The following is a 27,038-nucleotide window of genomic DNA, read 5'->3' on the forward strand; positions in this document are numbered from 1 at the left end:
TGCAGGTGCTGTAAAATCCTTCTGTTCAACCATTTCATTCCAGCAAGCTGCTTATCAGGCACTCTTTTGAAAACTGTTCATATTTCATACACACAATTATTCAGCAACTATAAAAGGGGAAAAATCCTATTTATAGCACAAGGACCAGCATCAAATAGGACACTGAATTCTCACTGATAGAGGAAGTGACCTGTTCTCTAATGCAGCAATATTTCTGCTGAAAAGAAGCAGCATCTTGGATGGGGGGGAGGGATGAAAAGCCCTGGGCCATCTCTTTCCATTAAAAATGTGCTGCAGTCCTAAAAATACAGTATCTGCCCTTCTCTCTTCCTGATGAAGCCATCTGCGAAAGAGAGATTGCAGAAAAACCTTTCACTGTGGATTTGTGGTTAGTAATAATGAGTCCACCAACTCCTGACGGTCTGGTTTGGAGCTGGGCTTAAGTTTCTGGTTGATATTTGATCTCTGACCTTGACCTGGGAGCAAGAAGTCACTACCGAGTGTGTGCTGTGGGCAAGTAGCACAAATTCCTGGTCTGTAGACAGTCTGTACGATTGTGGTACATGTGCACAGCCCTGAAACAAAGAGCACATGGGGCTGGGGAACAAAGAACCGGCTGAGAGCAAGGAACAGAGCGGGTGGAAGGATGGGAAGGGGATGGAAAAGTGGGAAGAGCGTGGGCACAGCGCTGGGGACGTGGGTGGTGACGGCTGTGGAGAAGGTGAGCGCCTGTTTTGTCTGAGCCTGCTTCCCACGACTGCCTCTGCTCTCCCTTCCCTTCTAGGTATGTTGAGCCACGGCTTCCCCCAAGGCTGTACTGGTATCACTGGCCTTTGCTGCTGTTCCCAGTTGTCACCCTGTCCTTCCCGTGGTCTCCAGGGTCTTTAGGAAGAGCTGCAGTGGGTGATACCAAGCGAGGCCCTGGGAGGTAGAGGACGGGAGGATGGGATTCCCCCTCCTGTCGCTGTGGCAACCGTTGGGAAGGGAAGCAGCAGTGGGGTGTGATGGGCGGCTGTGTGGCCGTGGAGGGGTGTGATGGGGAGGCTGCGGAGGCAGGGCTGCGCTGACATCATGCCGGGGAGGTGGCGCAGAGGGAAGGGGAGTGGGAAAGGGAGAGCCAGGGAGACTGCGGAGGGAAGAGAGCTGCATCGGGAGTGGGCTCCAGGGAGAGGTAAGAGACGCGTCGGGGGCAGCTGGTCAGGGTGGGCTCCGTGAGCAGCGGCGGGGTCAGAGCCTGCCTCGGCATCTGTCTGGCTGCTGTGGGATGGCTCTCGGGCAGCAGCAATATTATACAATGCCCTAACAGCCTGGCACGGCAGGGCTTGGTTCTTGGACAGTGAGACTGGGTCACAGCCTGGCTGGCTGGTGCAGAAACTGCAAATGCATCCCCCCAGGATACCAGTGAGTGTCACTGACACACGCTGCGCTGGCAAGAGCCGGGGTACCTGCACCTCCAGGATGGGCTGGAGGGACTGGGGAGCAGCCCTGGTCCCTCTCTGGAGAAGGGGACCAGAGTTCCCTCAGGGTTGGAGAACAAATCATCAATGAATGAATCAGAAGTTTGGAGACCTGGTCCCCCTAAGCCACATCTAGTTAATAGGAGGCTGTAAGCAGAGCTGGTGCACTGGGACCGAGCCCAGCAGCGTGGTTTAGGTGGGAATCCTAAAATCCCCATCTCCAGCAGCCTCAGCACTCACCCTGCCTGTGCAGGAAGCAGTAGTTCTGGGGAAGACAGCCAGGTGCACAATTATTGCCGGGAGCTCTCTGGATGTGGATCCTGGGGATCTGCAGACCTGGAAGGCAAAATAACAAAGTCCTTGAAACCACTCTGGATGTCATGTTGCCTTTTAGCGTAACGGTTGCATAACGGGATCCGATCTGCTAGCGGAGAGAACGAGGGGTGACGGTCACCTCTGTGCCCTGCAGCATCCCAGCGGTACCGATGTGCTGTGCTGGCCCGTGGCCCTGGGGTGAATTTCATCTCTCTTCCGAATCCAAAAGCTGGGCTCGTTGTTTAACATTTGAAAAAGCGGGTGGGTTTACAGCTCCGGTTCCACAGCAGGAGGGTGTATGGACTCTACACCTACACGCAGGCTGGGCAGCAGTGTCCTGCAGTACCTTAGCAAATTGGAAAGTGAATTCATTAGCGCCCACTCAATCTGTGCTCAGGTGACTTTCACCCATCAGGATCCTCAATGTGTTTCTGACTGAGGAAAGTACATGTGGGGTCAGAAGCCCACTGCTGGTAACCCCTGTGGGTGTTGGAAACCAGTTCTGGGGTGGAGGTGGAAGAGGCATAAAGCAAAACTCAGTAGGGCTGAAGAAACCTTGTTTGAAATCTAAGAACAGGGAGAGACTGATGCTCCTGTCACAACCATTTTGCTGAAATAACTTTCACGCATTGCACGTGTCATTTAAAGGGCTGGGGGCAGCAGTGGGGCCATGAAGAAACGCAGCCAGGAATGCTTGAGAGTACATGAGAGAGCGGAATTGCATTAAGGAGCATAAATATGCTTTAATTAGGGAAGGCTGCGAGATGCACGATCTTCCCCCACGAAGGCACAGATGCTGGGTCTATAGGGAGCGTTCAGGAGTGGCCCGGGGTAGCCATAGTGCTGCTTATTTTATGGTAACTCAGCAAACAGCAACAGCTTGTGCTGCTGTGTGGGACTTCTGCGTCAGAGACCCCACGCTTGGAGGCTTCTAGGAGCAGGCTGAGGTGGTGTCACCCAGGTGGCTGTGTGGCCAGCTGCCTTTCATGCCTCTGACGTGGGTGGGCAGGGGAGGAGAGGACCTGCTAGCAGCTCTCTGTGGCAGCCCACAGTGCTGCACACAGTGCTGCACAGGGCAGCTGTGATGGGAGGGAGCCGGCTCTGGATGGGCCCAGGTGCTCTCAGATGAGATTGTGCCGGGCACAGTCTGAACCAGGCTCCCAAGAGCAGTTTGGGAAGCATGCGGGGAGGAGTTAACACTGCTTTCCTGCAGTTTCAGTCCCTGAGGTTGCAGTTCTGCATGGCCAGCTGCTAACACAGCTAGGACTGCTTCTAAGTCCTGTTTCAACTTGATTTTTTCAAGGTTATCCAAAATTTAGTGGGGGAATGGCACCAGGACCTTGTACAAGCAGAAAGGCCAAGCCAACCCTCTTAGTCCTTGACCTTCTCCACTGCTCAGCTGGCTCTCCTTGCTTTTCCCCCTATACTTGCCTACACTGCAAAAGGGCTGATCATGTGAATATTACACAGCCTGGCATCTGCACATCAGCTGAAGCAGCCGAGTGTCTGACATGCTCCTAGCGCCTTCACGCGATCCTGTTCCACAGCCGTGCTGTATTACCTGTGTGTTGGTCCCTACCATGGCCTAGCACTGCTAGATATACAGAATAACATAGAAATACAATAAATGGGAACTCATGCTCTGCTGGGTGTTGGTACCCAGCCTGCAAGGCGAGCCCTCCTGGGAAAAGAGGGCTGAGAACCTGTGAGCCTCTGCAGAGGCCTTGGGCACCGGGAGCAGCTGCCCTTGTGCCAGTGTCCAGAGAGGGCTCTGGGAGCTGAGCCAGGTCCTGTGAGACATTTTAATCCTTCCTGTTCCCCAGTCTATCTTGGCTGTGACTCCACTGCAGTGAATGTCTTCCTGTTCCTTTTGCAGCAGCATACGCAGGCACTCACAGGCGCCTACCTTGTGTTTGCTTTCCCTCCTTATCTGGTACCACTGAGCGCAGGCAGGGCGGCAGCTGAGTCAAGGAGAGCGGGTTGGTGTGTTCCCACCACTGCCTGGGCCACCCTGGCGTCCCTTCTATCCTCTCCTGAAACCCAGGCTGACATTTCCTTCTGCTGAGGTAGCTATTTGTTTAATAGCTGAGGTTACTTGAGTAATCAATAGTTCTCTGTTTCCCAACAGAAATGTTACTCCTTTGGCCAAATCAGCATTTCTATTTTTGCTATAAACCTGGTCTTAATTCTCATCTCTGGGGGGATCTAGGTGCATTCCCGACCTACCTGTGCAGAACCTGACTTCTTTTCTTTCCTCCTGCCAGAGTAGATTTTTCTCTCTGAGGTTAAGCCAGAAGGGCTGGAAGCACACGGAGAAATTGCTGGAGTCATTTGACTCTCTTCAGTCTCAGTCCCTCTCTTGGCTCTGCCCCAACAGCTCATTCCCTGTGCTCGCTTCTGTAAGGAGGGCGGTGAGGACAGAGTCAATGGGGTCCTCATGGCCAAGGGCATTGCTGATACAACTCCCAGTCCACAGGCTCCAAGACAACTTGGCTCAGCTGCTGCCAGCAGAAAAAAAACTGTTCCCATTGCCCAGCAGGACCTGTATCCCAGAGAACCAGGGCTGGAAGACAAGGTGCCCATAGTAAGGCTCCACGGCTGCAAATAAATTTTGCTTGCAAACAGGCACCGACTCCCTGGAGCTGGATTTCCACTGGTTCCATCCCAGCAGCCAAAGGCTGGGCTGTGGCTCTGGGCTCCAGTTTCCTCTGACTGAAGGAGGCCACAGGGCTTGTTCTGCTGCTGGGGCAGTTGAAACACCCTCGCTGTGCATTGTTAGTGTCTCTGCACATCTCTGTTATTTCCAAACCAGAAAAGGTCACAGAGACCCAAGAGAAACCCACTTCCCTCCTTCACTTGAACTCCTCTTTCTGCCTTGCACATGCTTTTGTTGCCATCTCTCGCTTGCCAAATGCAGGAACAAACACTGGGGTTTGGCAGGGCTCAAAGCCTTGGCTTGTCAGATGGGAAAGAGGCATTCTTGGTCCTCAGCCCAGGGACAGGGCTCTGCTCCATGTCCACTGCCAGGTTCTCCAGCTGCAGTTTTGGTGTTCATCCCATGCTGAGAGCACCGTTCTTACGTGTCTGAGGATGGGCAGCACCCCTGGGTGCTGGGCTGTGAATCCTGCAGGAGATCCACGGAAAGTGGGCGGGAATAGCTGGAGCAGGACTCAGAGCTACGTGAACCCCAGCATGTGGCTGTGGCTGAGCTGCACGTACAGTGGGAAGTGCAGGAGTCAGCGCTGCCTTGAGAGGCTTTTCCCCAAATATGCATGATGGCAGGGGGGCAGGGGAAGGCAGAGGAAGCCATGTGAAGTCAGGCTGTCTCTGCTTTGTTTAAATAGGGCTGTTATTGCCAACAGTTGCCCCCCGAGAGACTGCAGGGCTTATGCTGGGGAGGGATCCTGTAACTCCGAGGCAGCTGGGAGGCAGCTACTGCTGTTTCAGTGGCAGGCACTGGACTTTTCCTGGTGCTCAGGGAAACTGGGATGGCAGCTGGATCAGAGAGGGCAGGGCTGGGCAGATGAGACGGTCATTGCTGCTGCCTCCCTGCTAGAAGGATGCTATGGAGCAACAGCAGGGCCTGATTTCAAAGAAGCATTTGAGGTCTCAGTGCATGCTGGTCACCCCAGAAACTTCCTGCTCAATTTTCTGCTGTGCACAGGCCAGCCTCCACAGGCAGCACAGGAGCTAGTTTGCTTAAACACTGGCTAAGGCAACCCACAGACGACATCAGCACCAGAGAGGGAAGAGGGTTTCTCATGGTGGTGAAGGGGTGAGGGAGAGGAGGGAGGGAGAAGAGGAATTTCCTGGCTGCAGTAAAGGTAGGCTCTGCTTGAGGAGAAGTTAGAGGCTTTCAGGCTGGGTCAGCAGCAAACCCCAGCAGAACAAACCTGGTTTACCTTTCCATGCTGGCCCAGGAATGAAGGAGGAACCAAACTACAGCTCCCCTCTCCCCCTGCCCACCTTGTTCTGCTGCAGAGAGAACAGAACAGAACACTGGGGCAGCAGCCCTGGACTGAACCAGGCTGTGGGCAGGGGCTTGGCAGCCGAGGCTCAGGCTGGGGCAAGATCTCATCTGAGATGAGGGAACCCTGATCAAGCTGATTTTCAGAGTGAGACACTCATACATTTTCCACCTGGTTAGTGCTGGCTCAGCCCTCTGGAAAATGACACACGTTTTCCTTGCTGCGGGGCCAGAGGGCTGTGCTGGGAGCACTCTGCTGCTCTCCCGGCCCGGCTGCAGACGGGAGGTGCTGCTGGCAGGGTCCAGAATCACTCTTCTTTCCCTTTTTGACAGCTGTTGCTGGTTATGAAAATGGGAATGTTCCCCAGCCAGTTCTCAGCAGGAACTGCCCTTTCCAGGACTGACCACATGGGCTGTTTCTTCCTCTTCCCACCTCCTGATGGTAGTCACAGATCTGGGTACGTTCTAGTTTTGGTGAAGCACTGTCCTTCCCCGCTCTTCTTCCTCACTCGGCGCACAGGAAAGGCCCGTGGCTGTGGCCTGTGAAGGGGGGATGTTTGTTCCTTGGCCTCAGATGAATACAATTCTTGAGTCAATTCTCTTTCCAAAGCACAAAGAAAGAACTAAGAAACGCTGAGAGCAGTCCTGCTGTGGGGATTTATACCCCAAGCTGTCAGTTTGCAAGTAAACCTCGTTCCTAGCACAGATCCTGACATCGGCCACCATCCCCTCTCCCTGCAGTGCAGGATGGAGATCACACCTTGCAGGAGAGCAGTTGGGACAGGATGGCATCTTGCAGAAAAGTCATTATTTCTTGTCACATCTGATGCAGAGGCCAAGTGAGGGTCCACAGCATGGACAAGGGAACGCTGGGCAAAGCTTAGCAAAGACAGGAAGGAGACAGCAGGGCTTACTGCCACTGGAAGCTGTGGGTGTCCAAAGCTTAGCAAGATTTGCAAAAGGGTCAAGCATCTCTGTAGGCAGTGAGACTGTGCAGAAGTTACCACCGATTACAGTTGCAACAGGATAGGAAACCCCGGGGGTTCAGAGCTTAAGTCAGTTTTTAAGAGAAAAGAGCAGAACTAGCAGGAAAGGGAAGTGACTCCACGCTAGCTTACTTGCATTGTCCTTGCAGCAGCCAGCAGTGGCTACTCAGAGGCCACCGATGGCACAGAAGTTCCTCGGAAAGCCCAAATGGTGCAACTGAGCTAATTCAGAAAGAAGTTGTCTGGCTAATGCCAAGGTCAGTCTGAGTAACTCCTTCCACTCTCTCTTCCACTTTTGTTGTGTGGTGAGGCTGGAAGCTGAAAACTCCCCAGCTGATTTTGGGACCCCAGGCAGAGGTCAGCGACTGCCCTGGTTCTGTGTTAACAGACGAGTGTGTTAGCACCGAGCCCCCTGCGCTCAGTTCCCTCCCTGACTCCTAATGGCACACAATGACAGAATTTCCATGCTCTTTATTTCAGAGCTTGGGGAAAATTTCTGCCACCAGCACTGAGTTAAATAAAAAATTGGTAAATTCAGGACGAAATGCAGCTTCATACAGCAAGGTGCTAACCTTTGGAATTGCTCTGAGAGTTGGTTAAGTCGAATATGATGAGTGGCTTGGAAATATCCTGATGGTTTTATGACCTTTAATAATGTCTGTACTTCTGTACCCAGACAAGGGTCACCAGACTGCTCCAAGACATGACCAGATTCTCTTAGAGAGATCAGCAAATAATTCTCTTCTTGTCATTCCCTGTCGTGATTGCCATTGCTCAGTTTCTGCAATGCACAGGAATTATCTGAGGCCAGAGCAGCACGGCCGGAGTGCTGAGCACACCACACAGCCTGCTCCCACGAACCCCGCTTTGGTACGAGAAGGATCTCTGTGTTACGGCACTTCTGGAGGTGCTGAGGTGGTGTTTTGGAAACTTTGCCTCCAAGACAGTGTTACTCAGAGGAAAGAAGTACCACATCTGTGTCCTCAGGGGCAGACGCAGGGTTTAAGCCCCACACTAATGTTCTCCCAGATGCTCCTGACAAGATCTGAGAGGTTCAGGACTCTCCCCACGATGACAGTGACCTCCTGGCGAGTGAGGGAGTGTGGATGTGTCCCTTCCTCTGCCAAGATGAAAACAGTCCCTTTAACTTTTCTTATTTTGTTTTTACTGTCCCCAGCCTCAGTGCAGGGCTGTGGAGGTTGGGTGGTGGATCTAAGAGGATGTTATTTCACAGCGACCCATGGCCATTGCTGAAGGGGCTCCAGGTAAGGAGAGGCCCTGCTGAGCGTAGTCATGCTCTTGTCCTTGGAAGTTCTGCTGAGACCTTTCTCTTCCCAGGTGTTAAGTGGTGCTTTGTGGGACTGGGGCTCAAACCTCCTTTGAGGCCATGCAGCTGCAGGGACAGGCTTCAGCCCATGACAGCAGGTCCCCCTCAGTTCACTGGAGCCTTCTCCCGTTAGCAGGTCACTGCAAGCGGTGGATTATACCCTGGCAACAGGGACACTGCAACAAGCAAGCCCCGAAACTGCAGCTCCACTACACAGCAAAATAGGTCGTGCATCAGCAAATGAAAAAGGACAGATGGTGTCTGCTAATACAGCTTAGTTTATGGCCTGCAGGATTAACTCACTAGTTGTCATGTCTGCAGAAAATAGGAAATGGGAGGGTCGGGTGGAGGAAATGTGTGGTGGGCTCAGCCCTACCTGTGTTTGTAGGATGCACCAGCTGGAGAGGATGTCATGAGATCCTGTGAGGTTTTGAGATGATGCTGAGGGGCTGCCAGTGTCTCTTTGGGGATCTGAGCACTAGAGCAAGTGCCTTGTACCAAACCTTTCCGTCCAGCTCTGGTTCCCACACTCCCACTGCAAAGGTCAGCGCTGTAGGGAGAAAGATGCTGAACCATGCAGGGGTCTCCAGTGGAGCCGGGGACACCGTCTGTGGTCTGTGCGCTCTGCAGGAGAAGCCCACAGCTTCTTGTCCTGCACCAGCTGCAGGACAGCCTCCAGCTCAGCCTTTTGAACTCCCAAGCACCCACGTGTCTGCAGGAGTGAGACAGAAAGCTGAGGCAGAAGCCTCAGGTCTTTTCAATGCCTTCTCTGTGACACACTGTTCTCCTTTCCTGGAAACCAGGCCAGTGCCTCACTCTGTTCTCCTTGCAGAAATCAAGCCCTGTGCCAGTGCTTTAGCTTCTCTGCATCTGCTCTCTTGAGGGTAGAACAAGCCCTTCCTCAGTCCTCTGCACATGGTCCTCCTGAAGATTTCACCTTCAGCCTTGCTGCCTCTGCTGCTGCCAGGTTTGCTCACATCCTGCAAGATGCTGAGCACCCCAAAAACCAGCTGCCATCAGGGAGTGAGGAGAGAGGAGAGCCTCCAGAGCCAGTACTAGGTTCCTGCCCTGTTACACCATCTCCGTGCCTCTTGCTGGTGGCACCTGGCTGTCCCTGCTGCGTGTCTGGCCACCGCCAGCCCAGCACAGTGTGCCCCAGACAGGCAGCTGCACCTTCTTCTAGCCACAACCAGCTGTCGCAGGCACTGGGGTTTTCTCCAGTGACTAATTTGCCTGTGTTTAATGCCAACACCAAACACATAATTGTCTGTTTAACAACTCGGGTGAGGAGGGAGTCTGGCTGCTTCCTCATACTGTAGGGATCAGAGCAGCACTTTCCTGATGGCAGCACCCAACTGTGCTAAACCTTCTCAGTTATAAATCCCCTATCATTAGGGATAGCAGGTCACCAGTAAGAGTGAACTGAGATGGGGGATCATTGTTACTTTTATTACCAAAGCTGTACAGTGAGTGTGCAGGATAGCAGGTATATAAAGAAATCGGAACAGCCTGTGCTTTTATTACAAAAGGAAATGCTTCTTTTGTCGAGGGGAAAGCATGTCAGATTACTATTATAAGTAATTGCTTAATGCTCCCTACCTTTACGTCACTGCTGAAGTAGATGGCAGTTATCTCTGCGTCCCTGTTCGGGGTCTCCTTTCAAGGCACATGTGTCAGCGACGGAGCCAAGCCCGTGGCCCTGCTGGCTGGCTGAGCCCTGGAGGAGACAGGGTGGTGAGCGACGTGGGCATGCGAGCCTCCAAGTTCTTCCCCCTCAAAATCTCCCCACCTCCCACCTCTTTTATCAGCCGCTGACAAGCCTTGCCATGCGTGTAGGCGGCTCCCAAGATTACGAGATGATTCCCTGCTCTCCCCACCTCCATCCACGAGCACGTTCAGGATTTCGAGGAGGGGGAGCGCAGTGTTCCTCCGTCTGCAGGCCTGTTCTGCAAGGGACGCGCGATGCTTTCAGAGAGCTCCATGTGGTAACTCTCTCCCAGGATTTCACATGACAGCATCTTCCCCGGAAAGTCACAGCAGGGAGTGGAAGATTGCTGTGCTGTGCACGTGGGTGTTAGGAGGGAGCAGAGTGGGATGGGGAGATGGAGGGGAGGTGTAACCGCAGAGTAAACCAGAACAATCCTCTCGGAAGAGCCTTCAATTTCTGATCCCAGGGCTCCCATCTCCTGCCTTTTGCTCTTCATTTAAAAGAACATCAATCCTTGTTCAGTCCAGCAGAGAAAAAGGGAGTCAATCAGAATCATCTCTTCCTTCCCCAAACACATCTCAGGGGACCACGGGAGGCAAACAGAACGTGAACTAACTAGATCAACCCAGAAAGTGTGTGCAGATTTGCACACTGGGGAGAGCCCTCCCCAGCCACTGGTGTCTTCCCTGGAGAGACATAAACGACCGTTAATGACATCTCCATCTCAGAAATGATCAGAGTGCCTGTTGTTACAAACCAGTGTTTCCCCAGGGCCCTGGCAGAAAACGACCCCAGTGAGCTTCAGTTCTTGAATACACAGCTGCTACCTCATGACTGCAAAGCATCCCTCACCACAGATCGCAAAGCTCTCAGGGTTAAGCTTCGCTGAACCCCTCTGAAAACTAAGACTGCCACCCTCTCTCTGCACACAGGGGAGCTGGGGCCCCCAGAGGAGTAAGGGGAGCCCACATGCTCCTGGCACGACTCTTCAGGGCAGGGAGCTGGGCTGAGCCCCCCCCACTGCACCTTGGAGAGGTTTAACGTTACCTTTGTGCTACGTGGGTCTGTCTGTCCCTCTCACCTTCCTCTAGATGCTGTGACTACAGCAGCCCCTCAGATTTGTCTGCAAGGTGTCGCAGCACGGACCTGGCTGTGCCCCTTGGTGGGTCCTCAGGAGACAGACCCCTGAGAGTCTCATCAGCATTTTGGCACTGGTGAATCCTGCTGCATCTGGATCCCTTTAACAGCCCTGGCTGTCCCACCCGAGCCAAAGGTTTCAAACTGCCCAGCAAGACCAGAGCTGAGTCATTCCAGAGTGCCCCTGCCTGACAATAAGGAAGAATTCCTGGCATAAAGCTGTTCCCTTCCTTCCCCCATTTCATCGTGTCTGTGGCTGTTTCTGAAAGCAGCAACACGAGCTGGATTTCCTCTGAACTCCATCTGCTCTGCAACGCAGCCTGTGACCCATAAATAACTGCCCATCCCTGCCTGAGTAAAGAGGGAGAAACCCCTGGGAGAGCCACGTACTTCTAGAGAAAGTCTGTTCCAGGCAGAAGTTCACACCTCAGTGCCAGGATGACCTGCAGGTTTCAGGCAGATTGAATCTTTGTGTGTCCCGAAATAGCTGTTTCAACATCCCCTGTGTCCTGCGGGCCAGGGAGGAGAGGAGCAGGCAGTTATTTACCATACCTGTGATATCTGGGTAACCAGGAAAGGGGGAGGTGGGCCAAGGGGACGTGGTAGGAGCCGGAGTTTCTATTTTATCGGCTGCAAACTAAAGCTGGCATGCCTTCCTGCCAGCACCCCACCACAGCAATATTCCCGGCCACGGCACACCCCAGTTCCTCCATGCAAATCCTCCCAGTCTGAGAGCTGAGTTTCGCAATCCCTTCCCAGCAGCCAGCCTCTGCTTTCACTCTCTGAATTACGAAGGGGAGTTTTCATTACATCACCAGAGGCTCTTCCTCCTTGAAGCCAGTGACAGAGCTGTCACTCTGCTTTGCAGGGGGTTTTTGGGGTGTGGGTGGCCGGGGTATTTCTCTAGAAAGTGGCCCTGTGCCTCCTGAAAGCTGGTTCAGCCCAGTCTCCCCAGCTGCTCCGTCCAGGCTGGGAACGGGACCGGGCAGTGCAGGTTGGCTCCAACTTGTGCCTGGACACAGCCTGTCCTGCACTGCTGCTGGAAGCCTTCCTGGGACATACGGCATTTTCAGGCGGCTTTAAAAGTCGTCTGTGCCAAATCCTGCCCTGATTTAAGCAGCAGGGTCAGAAGTCAGCAGTCTTCCAGCTTTCTGCCAGCGTAAGCAAGAGCAAATTTGCCTATTGGAGCTGGGATTTGCGGAGCGGTTCACTGAAGCGTTTGAATTCCCCCCCCCCATGTTTTCTTTTTGTTTTTTGTTTAGCTTTTCAAATATCGCTCAGTTAAACAGTCAGACTGGTGACGATTTCCCTGCAGCCCCAGGGAGGGGCTGATCTGATCTCACTCCCAATCCACCAACTTTCCAATCAGCCTCTTTCCTCCCCTCCCTGGCAGCCTGCTTCCGTGCCCTCTCCTTCCCAGCCCCAGGTTCTGGCTGTTGTTTTTTTTTCCAGTTTGAATCAAAACAAACTACCGGGTTCAAACTGCTCCTTAGTCAGGAACACACTGAGCAGAAGTCTCCTGGCAAGGGCTACAGAAACTCACCACGGAGAAACACCTCGGCCATGGAGAACTTGTTTTCAAGTAGATGGTATGTCTGGACCACGGCAGGGTCGGGACAGTTAGAAGTTTATCTCTGAGCTCCATAAAAGCACTGAATTTCCGTAAACTTATAAAGACTGGCAAGAGGTCTGTGCAGCTCAGGAGTGAGGAAGATGGCTCTGAAGTCAGCATGAGCCCCTCAGATTTACCCTGGCCTCCCCCAGTCCTGTCTGTATCGTGATTCCTCATATAAGGGAATGAAGAGTCATTTCTGCCCCATCAGCACGTTGCGAGCTGATGCCTTTCCCAGGGACTCCAGATGGTTTTGCTCTCTGTCTCTCTGTTTGTGTCTGCACTACTGGTAATTCAGGCCTGTCTCACATTAGCTTTTGAGATGAAACCTTCCCACAATTAGTTACAGTCTGTGCTCTTGCGCTGCAAAGGACGTAGGGCTGAGCTGTCAGAGCGCTGTCTGGGAGATCCGACCCACACACAAGTCCTGTTCAGGTTTCTCTATTTCAGTCAGGAGTGTGATTTTTCTAGTGAAATCATCAAACCGAGACAGTCTCTGCTACAGATGGGTAGCGACAGCCATTTAAAGATGCCTCATACCTGGCTCGTTTCGGACAGGAATAGCTAATTTCAATATAATCTTGTTTTACACCAGTACAACATCTCTCCTTTCTTTCTCTGGCCTTCCTTTCCCACCAGAGAAATGGGGAGAGGACCATTTCACTCCAGGAGCTCCACATCACAAGCGTCAGAGAAATGCTGAGCATCTTCATGCCTGCCCATGGCCTGCCAGGGACCAGAGCTCAGCAACTCACACTGCTCAGGGGCAGCGCGCTCCACAGACACCCTTGCAGCATCCCTGCCTCTCTTGGAGCACAACTGTTTGGGTCCCTTGCTAAATTTGTTTGCTAATAACAGGGTTCTTGATCCCAGGTGGGGATTTAACACTCTGAGGCCAATCCTAAGCATGGTTCAAAACTTCCAGCTCGGCCAAAGCCATGTGTTTTGTGGCCGGAATGCTGGAGCACAGCAGAGGTGAGGAAGAGCTGACAACTGTCTGAGGAACATAAGCTCTAGGGAAGGACTTGGGTGCAGCAGGCATCTTGGGATAACGACTAAGTGAGGGTGTATGGCAGGCACAGAATTAATGAAGAAAAATACAGGGAAGGTAACAGAAGAGCTGAAGGGTATTAGCAGAGGAGGAAGCTTCATTTGTGTGCTCTTACTCCCTCTGTGCCTTCATTCACCCACCCATCAAATGGGGAAGCGTCATCATTATCCCTGCTGCACAGACAGGCACGGGGTCTTTGCCTACAGCAAGTCAGGCAGCATGAGCACCAAAACCCAGGTGCTTTCAACTGTCAGCCTGGGTTCGGTTCGTTAAACCTTGTTCTCCACCCCAGAGGCACTGAACCGGGCCCTCTGCAGCTGGGAAGGAGCCTGGTAATAACTATGCAAATAGGCTTTGCTGAGAGAAATTATTTCAGGAATGGTGATAGCTGGGAGACAGTGATGAAGCCACACTTGTCTTGTCACATGAATAACTACAGTCTGTCCAGTCTGAAGCTGACAGTCTACAGGGAAAGCAGCCCTTTCAGTGCCGATTTAACATGCACTTCATAGACACCACAGATATTTCTGCTTCGTCTCCCCTGCATAATAAGAGGCAGTGTCCTTCCCGTTAGCTTATCTGCCTTTGAACGGGAGATGAGGTTGGCAGACCCCTGTGGGCACAGGGGAACCCTGGAAGGAAACGGAGGCTTTTAAATTTCTGCATGACTGCTGTAAGAATGTGGGTTGTAGTTTCAGTGTATGAAAGAGGCTAAACCCTGCACTCGGGGAAGAGTTTCTGGGTGAGTACATCTCCACATGACTCTTCACAAATATTACAATGGAGGGCCACGTGGCCAGGGACAAGATGCCCCAGCAGCGTGAATAAATGCAGAGGGGCCTCCTTGCCATTATAGACCCCCCACTCCGACAAGAGACACGTTAAAAACCAAATTGCTGCAGAAGAACAGCCGTCCACTCACCCCCAGGAGAGTGCCAGGCTCCTTCACAACCCACCATTAGCATCAGGCCTGGGATGGGGGGGAAGCCTCCGGCTGGGTGAGGCCAGCAGGCCACGATGGCCCACATGGGGTGGGCAACGATGCTCCGGGCGAGTCCTGCGGCCCTGTCAGTGCCGAGGGCGGGATGCTGAGGGGAGCCGGGGTGGCTGAAGGGGGCCGGGGCAGCCGAGGGGGGCCGGGGTGGCCGAGGGGCGGCAGGCCAGGGCACTGAGGAAAGCCAGGCCCCAGCGCGGGGTGTGCAGCACTACCGCGCCGCCTCATGCCGCTGAGGTGCTTCAGAGCCACTCGGGCCACCGCTACTGCGGGCCGGGGCCCGCCGCCACCTTACCGGGGCCCGCAGGCTTCGGGCCTGCCCGGGGGTGCTGCCCGCAACCAAAATGGCGGCGCCGGCGCCCGCGCCCGCTGACGGGCGGGGCGCCTGCGCAGTGGGCGGGGCGGGGCGGGGCGGGCGCGGGGCAGCTCTCACTCGGCTCCGGCGCCGCTGTCGTTGCAGCGCGGCGGAGGCAGCGCCCGGTGGGACGCGGTTCCCGGAGTCTCTTCGTCCTTCGAGCGATCCCCGCCGCGTCCGGACAGCGTCGATTGGCGACCGCCGCCCCGGTAGCCATGGGCTCCGAGCGGGACTCCGAGTCGCCGCGCTCCTCCTCCATCCACTCGGCCGCCGCCAAGTGCCCGAAGCCCGGCCGCCGCCGCCGCCTCTCCTTCCAGAGCGTCTTCTCCGCCGCCGCCGCCTCCGCCGCGGGCGGCCGCCGCCGCGCCAAGGCCGAGCCGCCTCCCGCCGCCCCGCCGCCGCCTCCCGCCGCCCCGCCGGCCCCGCCGCCCCCCCCGCCGCCGCCTCCGCCGCCCCCCGAGGAAGCGCCGGTGGTCCCGGAGGGTGGCGGCGAAGAGGAGCTGGAGTGCCCGCTGTGCCTGGTGCGGCAGCCGGCGGAAAACGCCCCGCGGCTGCTGTCGTGCCCGCACCGGTCGTGCGGGGCCTGCCTGCGGCAGTACCTGCGCATCGAGATCACCGAGTCCCGCGTCAACATCTGCTGCCCCGAGTGCAGCGAGCGCCTCAACCCCGCCGACATCCGCCGCCTCCTCCGCGACTCCCCGCACCTCGTCGCCAAGTACGAGGAGTTCATGCTGCGCCGCTGCCTCGCCGCCGACCCCGACTGCCGCTGGTGCCCGGCCCCCGACTGCGGGTGAGTGACAGCGGGGACACGGTGGCCCGGTGGGATGCTGCCCCCTCTGCCCGGGAACAGCCTGGGGAGGGGGAGACCCCCTGTCCCCATCGGGTGCTGCCCCCTCTGTCCTGGGACAGCTTGGGGAGGGGGAGACCCCCTGTCCCCATCGGGTGCTGCCCCCTCTGTCCTGGGACAGCCTGGGGAGGGGGAGACCCGGTGTCCCCATAGGGTGCTGCCCCCTCTGTCCTGGGACAGCTTGGGGAGGGGGAGACCCCCTGTCCCCATAGGGTGCTGTCCCATCTATCTGTCCTGGGATGGTTTGGGGAAAAGAGACCCCCACCCTGGTGGGGTACTGTGTGTCCCCAGCAGATCCTAGGACAGCTGGGTGAGGTGGGACCTCCTGTCCCTGTAGGATGCTGCCCCCTCTGTCCTGGGACAGCCTGGGGAGGGGAGGGACCTGCTGTCCCCATAGGGTGCTGTGTGTCACCCTCAGCTCCTGGGGTGGTCCTGGGCCCACTGTCCCAGTGGGATGTTCCTCATCCCCAGCAGGTCCTGGGGATGGTATCCCACCCACTGTCCTGCTGGGGTGCTGGCTGTCCCCACCTGGGTCCCAGGACAGCACAGGGAGGGGCAGCTGACCCCCAGTGGGGTGCTGCTGGTGATTCACACTTCTGGTCCTACCAAGGCTCACGAAGAACCCTCGTTGTAGGGGTCTTTCTTGTCAGCAGTCTCTTCAGGACGATTGATGGGCCTTGGGTACCAAAATGACACTCTGTCTGTCCCTACTACCTTGCTAGAGTGCTAGGATTTGACCTTGGGGATTGTGGAAATACTGACAAATTGGGTATGAGTGATAGGACTCGAAGGGGGTTTTAGCTGAGCCATTGTTTCCTTAATTTAAAAGAAAGCTTGTTTTCTGCACAAATGGGAAGCGTGGAGTTTCCCGGCCACATGTATCGCTGCGAGCCGTGGGGACGGTGTGTGGAGACACCCTGCAGCTTCCCTGGTGGGGAAGAAGGAACCGTAAACGGTCAGTTTTTCCCGGAGAGGATGTGAATGCATGGCACCAGGGAGTGATCTTGACTCATTATCCATTGCCTAAGTGAGGAAATGTCTGTCTGTCCAGAAGTCAGCCCAGCCAAGCTTGATGACTTTATAGTTATCTGTGTGTTGCTTTCATTTTCTTTTCTCTTTTCCTTCAAACGAACTCTGTTAGGTTTCTATTTGAGCATAAGCCAAAGCTGCCTGGAAAAGGGCTTTGTTCGGGAAACTTAGAGAAGTGCTGCGAAGTTTAGCTACAACTCAGCTTGGATTGCAGTTCTGGGTAGCAAGAACATGAAAGGAAAGTCTGACCTAGTAGTCAGAATGGAAAGCGTGGTGGGAGGGTTGTGAAGATTTAATCAGAGCATTGTAATAGCCTTCCTATGCAAATCGGTTAACCTGGCTCAGGTTACCCATTTCATGGCCTCTGAGCATCACTGGATAAGGGCTTGTTTCTTCAGAGAGCAACATTAACAGCAAACAACAGTTTTGCTCCTTTCTAAAGCAAATTCGAGTGCTAGATTTTGATATTTCAGTAGCACTGGGGATAAAATCAAGGAGATAGAGCAGGTTGTACCAGAGGGAATGCCCTTGCTGTTAACCAGCTAGAGAAAATCCAGTTCCTGCTTACCAAATCTCAGCTCTTTGGCTGCTGGGATATTTATCTGTGCTCAGGATAAGGTGTAAATGCAACGTAGGTCACCCAGGCTGTGTGGTTGGAAGGAGCCAGCCCCAGCACGGCCCGGAGGGCGTTGCCTCTCTGACAGTAACCCAGCCTGAGTCTGATCCGACCGTTGCTTTGGGCGGACTGGTGTCACACACAGCTCTTTGTGCGAGCAAAAGCCGCCTCCTCCCCGGTTAGCCGGGTGAGCCAAGCGACGTGTCCTCCTCTGAGCTGCCCGGCAGGAGCAAGAAGCGACCCTGGGGCTGTTGGAGACCAGGCAGCTCTGGACCAGTGCTGCTGGTGCGTCTGTAGCACTCGAACAAAGGCTGTTGGAACCAGCCCTCCGGCCGGGGAGAGGAATTAATCACCCTATTCATTCTTCCCAGCGAGCTGGTGTCGCTGTGCTTATGTAAAGTCAGCATATGAATTATTTACAGCGGGCTTTCCCACTCTCCCACCGTAGTAGTGAGCAGAGGGCTGGGGGCACAGCGGTGCTCAGCGCTGGGTGTCACCCACCGCAGAGGTGACGGCAGCGAGGGGCTGCTTGGGCGATGGCGGACAAACCCTGGGTGTGTGTGGCACGCAGCATCCTGTGCCTTCCACGCGTACCGCAGTCTTTCGTAAATGAAAGAGCCAGGCTGAGCTGCCAGGGAGGAGGAGGAGGACCAACACAACACAGTGCGTGTTGCCGTGGAAACACCGGTCAATTGATGCGCCATCAATCGCAATACAAATCATTTTCTATGTTTGCAGCTTTTTTTTTTTTCCCCCCCTTGCTACAATCAGGTGGCAGCACTGTCTAGTGTTTGTCACACTGCATCTCCTAGAAGCTTGGGAGAATAACAGAACCTTTAAAGAGCTGTGTGGGCTGAGCTCAGTGAATGAGGCTGGAGGCTCTGACTCCCGCGGAGCAGCCAGAGGAGGGATGGAGGCAACTTGCAGCCATCCAAGGAGTGGGCTGGAAGCGGAGCTGTGCGATTCCTGGGGTCTCGGGAAGACACTCGCTGTCGTTGCTGTGTGGGGAAAAGTCAGAGTTTGCCTTTTTGTCTGCTGGGGTTGAGCCTGGAAGTGGCTGATTAACGCAGCGATGTGTCTGAGGTCAGGTGAAGAGGGGGCACGTGCTGGCCATCCAGATCCTGCCGTGGCTAATCCTAGGCACATCACTTCAACAGCCTTTTTCTAGCTGACCTTGAATTCGGAGATGTGTTCTTTCTTTCCCTAATAGACAGCCGTGTAGTTCGTTTCCCCGCAGCTGTGGGCTTGTTTGTGATACTTGTCATTTCAGCTCTAGGTATAAAATATAAATGGTGATAATTTTCATTTCTCATAGGATTTGCTCCAGTGTCTTAAAAACCCTACACCTCTAGTGAGGGGTTAATTTGAAGCATGGGGTTGCTTAATATATTACACTGAGCTTTCCTAGTCCGCTGTTACTATTTGAAACAGCAGTGTGTCGTAACACAGCTGGTCAGATAAAGCTCACTTCTCTTTTTTTTTTTTTTGCCAGGGGTAGCTCTTTGGCTGTGTGATAGTTGAAGGGTAAGGATGCTTAGTGAGATTTTCCCTAGACAAGATGCACAGGAGTCAACGTGGGCCAGGTTTGTCCCTCCCAAACCCCCAAGCCATCTCTATCTTGTCTCTCCTTGAACATTGGCTTCATGTGCAGGAGTGTGCAGCCGTTGATGCACGTGGAGACCCTGTAGTCGTGCCTCCCAGCCCCGCGCTCGGCGCAGAGATGTTGTTTCTTTGGCGATCATGTCGTACACTGGCAGGATGAAGTTGCTCAAACTCCCACGGGATATGAATCATTGTGGTATGACACATTCAGCGGTTCTCACGCTGCTGCCTCTGAGAAGAGGCAATACAACTTGAGCTACACAAGCTCTAAATATAAAACCTTAAATAGGAGTTATTCTCCTCTGACCACTAACAAAAATATTGAGGATGAACAACAAAAATACCCTTTGCCACACTGGTGTCACAGAACTGGAAGGTGCTTCTGGAATTGCTGAGTTCAGCCCCTGCCAGTGGAAACAGCCGCATCCTAGATGACTATAAGTCAGCTTTCCTGCAGCACTGCTTGGTGGGGCTGCTTAGACTTGTGTGTACACAGCACGCTTCCTCCTGGAAGTGTCACGCTACCATCAGAAAAGTGAGCTGGTTGAACCTGGCCTCCCTCTCTTGCACAGTCAGTTGGTTTTACTCCAGTTTTGACTTACTCCAGAGGCAGAGCTTTGTTCTTCACTGCTCTTTAAAAAAGGAAATTCTGTGGAGATCAAGATCTTGATCTCCACATGCAGCTATCTTGAGATAGCTGCATATGGAAACCCCTGTTGATCCACTTTTTTAGAATCATTTGGTTGACAGAAGTGCCCAGGACAACCTCAGCTTTCCTAGACTCCTCTGGGCCATAGAGCATCCACCCATGCCTGTCCTAAGGAACTGGGGTATGTGTGTTTAGCCACAGGTGCCTGGAAAGAGCAGCTTGAGCCTCTCCTAGGAGCCTGGATCGGCAGAAACAAGCTGTTAGCAGGGAACATACTGGGCAAGAGAGATCTGGTCTGTGTGAATTGACAGTAAGAACTGCCAGCAGTTATTGAGGAGAGAATTCAATATTGTAAGCTGTCTGTATAAAAGGTGTCTGCCCCAAGTAATCCAATTAGCATGACTTAATTTCAGGCCCTGCAGCGCAAGCCACAGGACTGGAGAGAGCAGGAATTTGTCTAGCGTGCAGGCTGCTGAGCGGACAGGGATCAGAAATAAGATGAAAGAAATGAGATGGGAGCGGTGGGCTGACCGACTCCACCGGCTGCCCTGTCCCGCAGGGCAACGTTGCTGCAGGCTCCGGAGGCAAAAGCCGGCGTCGCTCGGCGTAGCCTGCGCGCTCGCTGCGGCAGCTCGTCGCCCAGCTGCTTTGAGCAGAGCAGCTCAGACAGCGACAGCCCCCCGTGCTGCCCCTGGGCGGCCTGAATTAAAAGGCTCACTGGACTGTCACTTGATAACTTTGTCTTTTACTAATTCACCCGGTGTCTTCCTTCTCCAGTTACGCGGTTATTGCCTACGGCTGTGCCAGCTGCCCCAAGCTGACCTGCGAGAGGGACGGCTGCCAGACGGAGTTCTGCTATCACTGCAAACAGATATGGCATCCCAACCAAACCTGCGACATGGCCCGCCAGCAGCGGGCACAGACGCTCCGAGTACGGACCAAGCACACGTCAGGCCTCAGTTACGGACAAGAATCCGGGCCGGGTATGGATTCACATGGTTTTTTTTTGGTTACTCAGTGCTGCAGTTATGCTTATGAAGCTGAGAAAGAGCCACCTGTGTGCAAAACCCCATCCCGTCAAAGCAGGGGAGCGTTAGTGCCCTGCAGGGAACGCTGCTGCATGGCACAGCTGAGGGTCTCCAGCAGCCACGGGTGAGAACAGCTGAGAAACTCAGAGTCATTTCCCCTTCTCGTGTGCGTTAGGACAAATCTGGTGGGTTCTTCCAAGAACACAAAACAGATCAGTAGGTGACGATGTGCTTTGGGTCCTTCCGCGTCACGGCAGCTCCCCTCATCCACCCCAGCTAGGCTTGTGGCTGTTTTGATCTTGAATGTTTTCACTTCTGGCTGATCTAAGCCCTGAACAAATAGGCAGTTTTTAGCCTTGCAACTTCAAATTTGCCTGCTGCAGTAGCAAAGAGTAGCATTTGAGCCTAGCTGAGAGTGGGGAGCCTTGCTCTGTGCACTGTTAGGTGTTAGTTATACCAGGTACAGAAAAAAATGCCAACCCACAGACTCCTGTGCTGCCTGGTAGGAGCTGCTGTGTCTGCCGAGCTAGTGTTCGTTAAAAATAACTGTATTGACTCTGGAAGTGGCCAGTAAGGCCATTTCATAAAGTCCCACCCTACCCCTAAACAAAACGCCCTGCTTTTCCTTCTATGTCAGAAGTTTAAATGTTAATGCGCTTACTTAGAATGGAGCTGTCGTGGGTGGTTCAGAGGTGGCTTAGTGGTATGTCAAGGTTCAACACGCCCCAGTTAGAGGGCCCTGATAATGGACAGCATAAATACTGCCACAGCCTGTGGTACAAACCAGCAAGCAAAATATAGTTCCTGAGTTTTTTCATCCTTTTAAAGCAGATCCCTGCCAGGAAGAGCTTAGCACTTAGCCACTGAAAGGGAGGTTCTTGAGACAGTGGTTTTTCCCCACCCTGTTCTTGCTGGATTCAATATAGTGATTAATAAGGTGCGAGCTGGTCTCAGCAGCTGGATTTCATATTGTGGAGCGTTGTGGAGGCTGCCAGCAAAGCCCTGAACCACTGCACAGCCATTGCATAACTGTGATCAGATGACACTTGAATTAAGGGAGAGATGAGGGACCCTCGTCCTGCTCTGCCAGCAGCAAACTGGGCGCTGGGCAGGCCCTGCGCCTGGCTCCCGGGTGCAGCTGCAGACCCCGTTCCCTTTTTGGCTGCTTTTGAAGGCCAGGTTTGGAGTTCCTCCGATGCCTTGTTCCCGCAATTGTTCTGTCGTTCTTGGCTCATGAATCACCTCAGTGGAGCAATTTAGTAATGGTTTGTTCTTACGCTGTTGCCTTGGCTAGCACAGGGCAGGTATGACTTGTTCCCAGCATTTAAACATGTTCTGGAATACATCCTGTTCAAGGCTAGAATAAGCTCTTAGAGTGAGTGTTGTTCTCAGTCCCCGCTGTCCAGGCAAATGGCTTTGGTGGGATCTGCCTCATCAATATTATCTTCTTGCTCTGAAGATAAACTAAAGCTACGACCAGCCCCACTTTATCTGTGACTAGCAAAGGTCCAGCCAGCACAGACGGGTTTCAGTTTGTAACGAGATCCCCCTCACTGATGCTTCATACTCGCAGCAGAGTCCAACTCAACCCCGTGCTTCCTCCCCGTAGCTGATGACATCAAGCCGTGCCCGCGCTGCAGCGCTTACATCATCAAGATGAACGACGGGAGCTGTAACCACATGACGTGCGCGGTGTGTGGCTGCGAGTTCTGCTGGCTGTGTATGAAGGAGATCTCGGATCTGCATTACCTCAGGTGAGGAGGGGAGCAGCACGCGCTTCTCCGAAGCTGCTCGGAGGAGTTCAGTCCGTGTGTTTGCCTTTCATCCTCCTGCCTCTCCAATCAGCCAGTAAAATTTTCTTCGCTGACCCAAAGATCTGAACTTTCTCCCCATGCTGGAGTAGGAGGATGCTCTTCCACACCAAGAAAAGCTCCTCCTGATGCAGTTGCATGTGAGAGCTCTTAGCACACCGAATATTAAACATAGTCCCAGTAGTGTGGTGACCACCTGGATGAGCAGATTAATCTTGATTGGGGGGGGGGGAAAGAGGGAAACATTTTTTGTGTTGTTTATCCACTTCCTAAGTTTTGTGGTTTGTTCGTGTGGAAGTTGAACTTGGGGTTCTCAGGAACACTTAGGAATTGCTGTGGTGTTAATGTAATTTTTTTTTTTTCCTTCCTTTAAGCCCCTCTGGCTGTACATTCTGGGGCAAAAAGCCATGGAGTCGTAAAAAGAAGATTCTCTGGCAGCTGGGCACATTGATTGGTGCTCCTGTAGGCATTTCCCTCATCGCTGGCATTGCCATTCCTGCTATGGTCATTGGCATCCCTGTGTATGTGGGGAGGAAGGTAAGTGTGGAGAACACAAGATTGGAGCTGAGGGATCTGGGGCTTTGGGGGCGTTCTCTGTACTCAAGGCATCTAGACCAGAGATTTAGAGCTGATACAAAGGGTGGATCATTTCATAGAACCAAAATTCAGTTGTCTCTTCTAAACCTTGTCTTATCTTTTGGGCTTTTTAACACAGCCTGTGATGATGGGACAGTGGCTGGCCCCCGAGCACCACACTTTGGCTTGCATAAGTCACTCGTGTTTTGATGCTGACCTGTTGCCCCGAACTGTGTGATACTGTTGTGTGTCTGTGCTGATAAGGAGGCGTTGAGAGGGAAGAAATGGCATGTCAGCACTATATTTGTAGCTGCTTCTTTTTCTTAAACACAGACCCACCTGCTAGATCTGATCTGTGAGGAGATCTGTGGTCAAGATAAGGTTCTTTAAGGGCTAATGCAGCTGACAAGGCTTATTAATGTCTTCTGCTGGTGTTTGCTCATGGCCAGGCTCTGTTCTCACCTGGTGCTTCTCCTTTTGTCAGATCCACAGCAGGTATGAGGGAAAGAAAACCTCTAAGCACAAGAGGAACTTGGCCATTACTGGTGGGGTCACCTTGTCTGTCATTGCCTCTCCCGTCATCGCTGCTGTCAGTGTTGGTAAGTGGGTGCAGCCCCTTTCCCTTCTGGTGGGCCAGTAGTCACTGAGACAAGTGGGTAGCCCAGCCCTGTGAGATGGGGTGGCCAAAGGGCAGTTTGCAGACTGCTGCTGTGTGCTTTTCTGGACACATCCCTCCGTTTCACATCCAGGCTGCACGTCCTCTTGTGCTTGAGTTGGCCTCTAGCCAGCACAGGCCTTGTGGGGAGCAGCATCTGCCGGTGCCACAGCCCGTAGTGGAGTCCCTTGACACGCGGAGCTGTCTCTTATCCATGGACTGATTTGGTGGCTGATGTCTTGGGGGTTCAGCTGAGGCTGTCTGTGCTCTTGGGGTTCCCTCATTCTGCACTGTAGCAGCACAAACGAAGGGCTCCTCCACTGTCTATCTGTAAAGTTATGAACTAGGACCTTTAAAAGCAGCGTAAATACAACTAAAAGAGTCCCTACCCCGCAGAGTCCTTTCTGTGTGCCCAACACACTCAACTTTAAGCTCCTCTTAACTCAGCACGTCCTACTCTCCAGGTATTGGAGTCCCCATCATGCTGGCTTACGTCTATGGTGTTGTGCCGATCTCGCTGTGCCGAGGTGGTGGCTGTGGAGTCAGCACTGCCAACGGAAAGGGTGTGAAAATCGAGTTTGATGAAGATGATGGACCGATCACAGGTAACGTGATAACTGGTGAAGGGAAGGGGGTGCAGCAAGACCCTGTCGCTACCTCCTCTAATGAAATGTAGGGGATCTTAGCATGTCCCAGATCTGAACATCTGTCTTTACCTGGATTTGGCTAGAAGCAGTTAGTGTAGAAGCAGCTGTGTAGCTCTCAAAGCAAAATCTCAGCTCTTCCTCGCCCTGGACGAGGCAGGGAGGCAGTCTGAGACGAGGCACGTGCTGTCTGGCCCCCAGCTCTGCCAGCGCCGTGGCAGCCGAACGGTTCCCTTGCTGATTCTAATTCCCGTGCTCTCTCGCCCCGCAGTGGCCGATGCCTGGCGAGCCCTGAAGAACCCCAGCATTGGCGAAAGCAGCATTGAGGGGCTGACCAGTGTGCTGAGCACCAGCGGCAGCCCCACCGACGGGCTCAGCGTGATGCAGGGCAACTACAGCGAGACGGCCAGCTTCGCCGCCCTCTCAGGAGGCACCCTCAGCGGCGGTGTCCTCTCGGGAGGCAAGGGGAAGTACAGCAGGTAACTGAACTGGTGGGCACAGCCAGGAAAGGGGAGAGGATCCCAAGGCCTCTGTTGGTTGAGCAGGCTTATTTTGGGGAGCTCTCCAGGACTGTGAGTGGTCCTTCTTGGACCTGGGAGTTGTGTCCTAGTATTTTTGTGTCTTGGTCTGTTGTAGAATAACCAGTCCCAGCAGACCAGGTTACTTCTGGAGTCAGTGCTAGGCTGGTTCTTACAAGGAGGACAAGAGATAAGTTTCTGTCCCAACTGAGCTCCTTGAAACTGCAGAGCTGATGCTTCAGCTTAACTGGGAACAGCGCAGAGATGCCTGCGTGGCCTTAAAGATCTTCCAGTCCTCTGATCTCAGCCCAGAGGCTTTGATGTTTCCTGTTCTCCAGTGGCCCATAGCAAGCAGGGTCGCTGCTTTCCAAGTCAGGAGGTTACACCACAGTTTTCCTCTAAACTTGCCTGTGAGTCAGTTTGCTGGGTAATTAGAGACACGAGTTGATATGGCAGCCGGGATATAATCACGGCTGTGTGCTAGATCTGTGGAAATCAGTTCTTCGCAGGAATTGCATGAGTCATAGATATCAACACAACTTTACATTCGTCATGGAAAACAGAATGGGTTTACCTAAATGGAGCCAAAATTGAGACTAAATGAGAGGAACCATTGGGGTTAAACTCTGTCACGCTGAGCTGGGCCAGCACAGAGGGCCTCTTGCTTTCCCATGATGAACAGCAACTGTTTGGTGCCCCTCAGGGATCATCTAAGGCATTTCTGAGGAATCCTTTTCTTTCCCGCAGGCTGGAAGTTCAGGCAGATGTCCAGAAGGAGATTTTCCCCAAAGACTCGGTCAGCTTGGGGGCTATCAGCGACAACGCCAGCACTCGAGCCATGGCTGGTTCCATCATCAGCTCCTACAACCCCCAGGACAGGTAGGAGGACGTGTGGTGGTGAGAAGAGTGTTGGTAGTGGGTGTCCTGCAAAAATCTGCTCTGCGAGGTGCTGCTGTGGGTGGTGAGATGACTGTGGTTGCACCAGCTCTGCAGCTGGCAAGTGGATTGATCCTTTTACTTGCACACGAGGACAACTGGGGACAATTTGGGAGCAGCTTTCATGTGCAGTGTGGAGACTGAGGAGGGGATCTGCAGCCCGGGACTCTCAAGGTCTGTTCCTGGCTGCTCCTGGGGACTCTGGTGCTTTCCCAGTTCAGTTCCTGGCTCAGCCTGGGGACGATCTTGGCTGCCCTTAAGAGGACTCGAGGAGAGCAGCGAGTGCTGCTGTTTCCCAGATGCCGTGGGGTGATGAGCAGCATCTTGCTCATGTTTGGGAAACGTGATCCTCCCGGTGCAGTGATGCAGTGCCCAGTGGTGACCCAGTCGAACCCAGTAACTGTACCCAGTAACTCAGGGGTGCTTGTTTTTGCAGGGAGTGCAATAACATGGAGATCCAGGTGGACATCGAAGCCAAACCAAGTCACTACCAGCTGGCCAGCGGCAGCAGTACAGAGGACTCTCTGCATGTCCACACCCAAATGGCAGAGAATGAAGAAGAGGAGGAGGAGGAGGACGAAGAGGAGGAGGAGGATGGTGAGCAGGAGCAGACGTGCAAACACCAAAACTGTGAGCAAAAGGACTGCATTGCCAGCAAAACCTGGGACATCACCCTGGCCCAGCCTGAGAGCATACGGAGCGACCTGGAGAGCTCCGACAGTCAGTCGGACGACGTGCCAGACATTACCTCGGATGAGTGCGACTCCCCCCACTCTCAGACTGCGGCAGCCTGCCCACAGACCCCCAAGTCTAGAGGTGCCGAGAGCCCAAGTGCCCCCCTGAGCCACTGTGCCCAAGCCGAGGGCTGCAGGCTGGAGGAAATAGTCAAACTGGAGTGCATCGAAGCCAGAGTATGAAATGGCCTCCTGCTGAAAAGCACACTTGCTGTTGTTGCATCTTTTGGGGCAGGGTTGTGTCCGTGTTGGCTTCTGTTTGCGATTCTCCAGCTGGCTCCCCAGCCTCGCCTCGGGGAGTTGCTGTTTCTTACGTGACAAAAAAGAAAAAGGAAAAAAAAAAAAAAAATCCCCCGCCCTCTTTTTGTTTTAATTTATTGGTTCAAGCTCTGTGAGGTGTGTAAGAGTGTAAATATGTACGTGTGTCTGTATGTCTGCAAACATCCTAAGGGACTATTTGAATAAAGACCTGGTTGTCATTCGA

The 27,038-nt window shown here is 53.6% G+C and overlaps 1 protein-coding gene and 1 long non-coding RNA gene across 2 annotated transcripts; one reads left to right on the top strand and one right to left on the bottom strand.

Annotated features, from left to right (window-relative positions):
• Positions 1-458: 458 nt before the first annotated feature.
• On the bottom strand, positions 459-14,889 carry LOC141954764 (uncharacterized). Its single transcript, XR_012632241.1, has 4 exons — positions 14,483-14,889; positions 9,652-9,769; positions 1,698-1,793; positions 459-575 (listed from the first exon to the last, which is right to left on the bottom strand). It is a non-coding gene; the product is annotated as an uncharacterized LOC141954764 (long non-coding RNA).
• On the top strand, positions 571-27,038 carry RNF19B (ring finger protein 19B). Its single transcript, XM_074894598.1, has 10 exons — positions 571-1,171; positions 15,015-15,699; positions 20,430-20,635; positions 22,290-22,434; positions 22,866-23,028; positions 23,552-23,666; positions 24,187-24,327; positions 24,638-24,845; positions 25,632-25,763; positions 26,257-27,038. The coding sequence occupies exons 1-10, from the start codon at positions 1,036-1,038 to the stop codon at positions 26,735-26,737; spliced, it is 2,412 nt and encodes an 803-aa protein (XP_074750699.1). The 5' UTR covers positions 571-1,035; the 3' UTR covers positions 26,738-27,038.

Source organism: Strix uralensis, chromosome 25 (assembly GCF_047716275.1).
Source record: "Strix uralensis isolate ZFMK-TIS-50842 chromosome 25, bStrUra1, whole genome shotgun sequence".
Classification (NCBI taxonomy): Eukaryota; Metazoa; Chordata; class Aves; order Strigiformes; family Strigidae; genus Strix; species Strix uralensis.

Coding starts and splice junctions, on each gene's coding strand:
- RNF19B (XM_074894598.1), top strand. CDS start 1,036: ATGGGGAGGCTGCGGAGGCAGGGCTGCGCTGACATCATGCCGGGGAGG. Junction 15,700..20,429: donor TGCCCGGCCCCCGACTGCGG/GTGAGTGACAGC, acceptor TTCCTTCTCCAG/TTACGCGGTTATTGCCTACG. Junction 22,435..22,865: donor TCGGATCTGCATTACCTCAG/GTGAGGAGGGGA, acceptor CCTTCCTTTAAG/CCCCTCTGGCTGTACATTCT.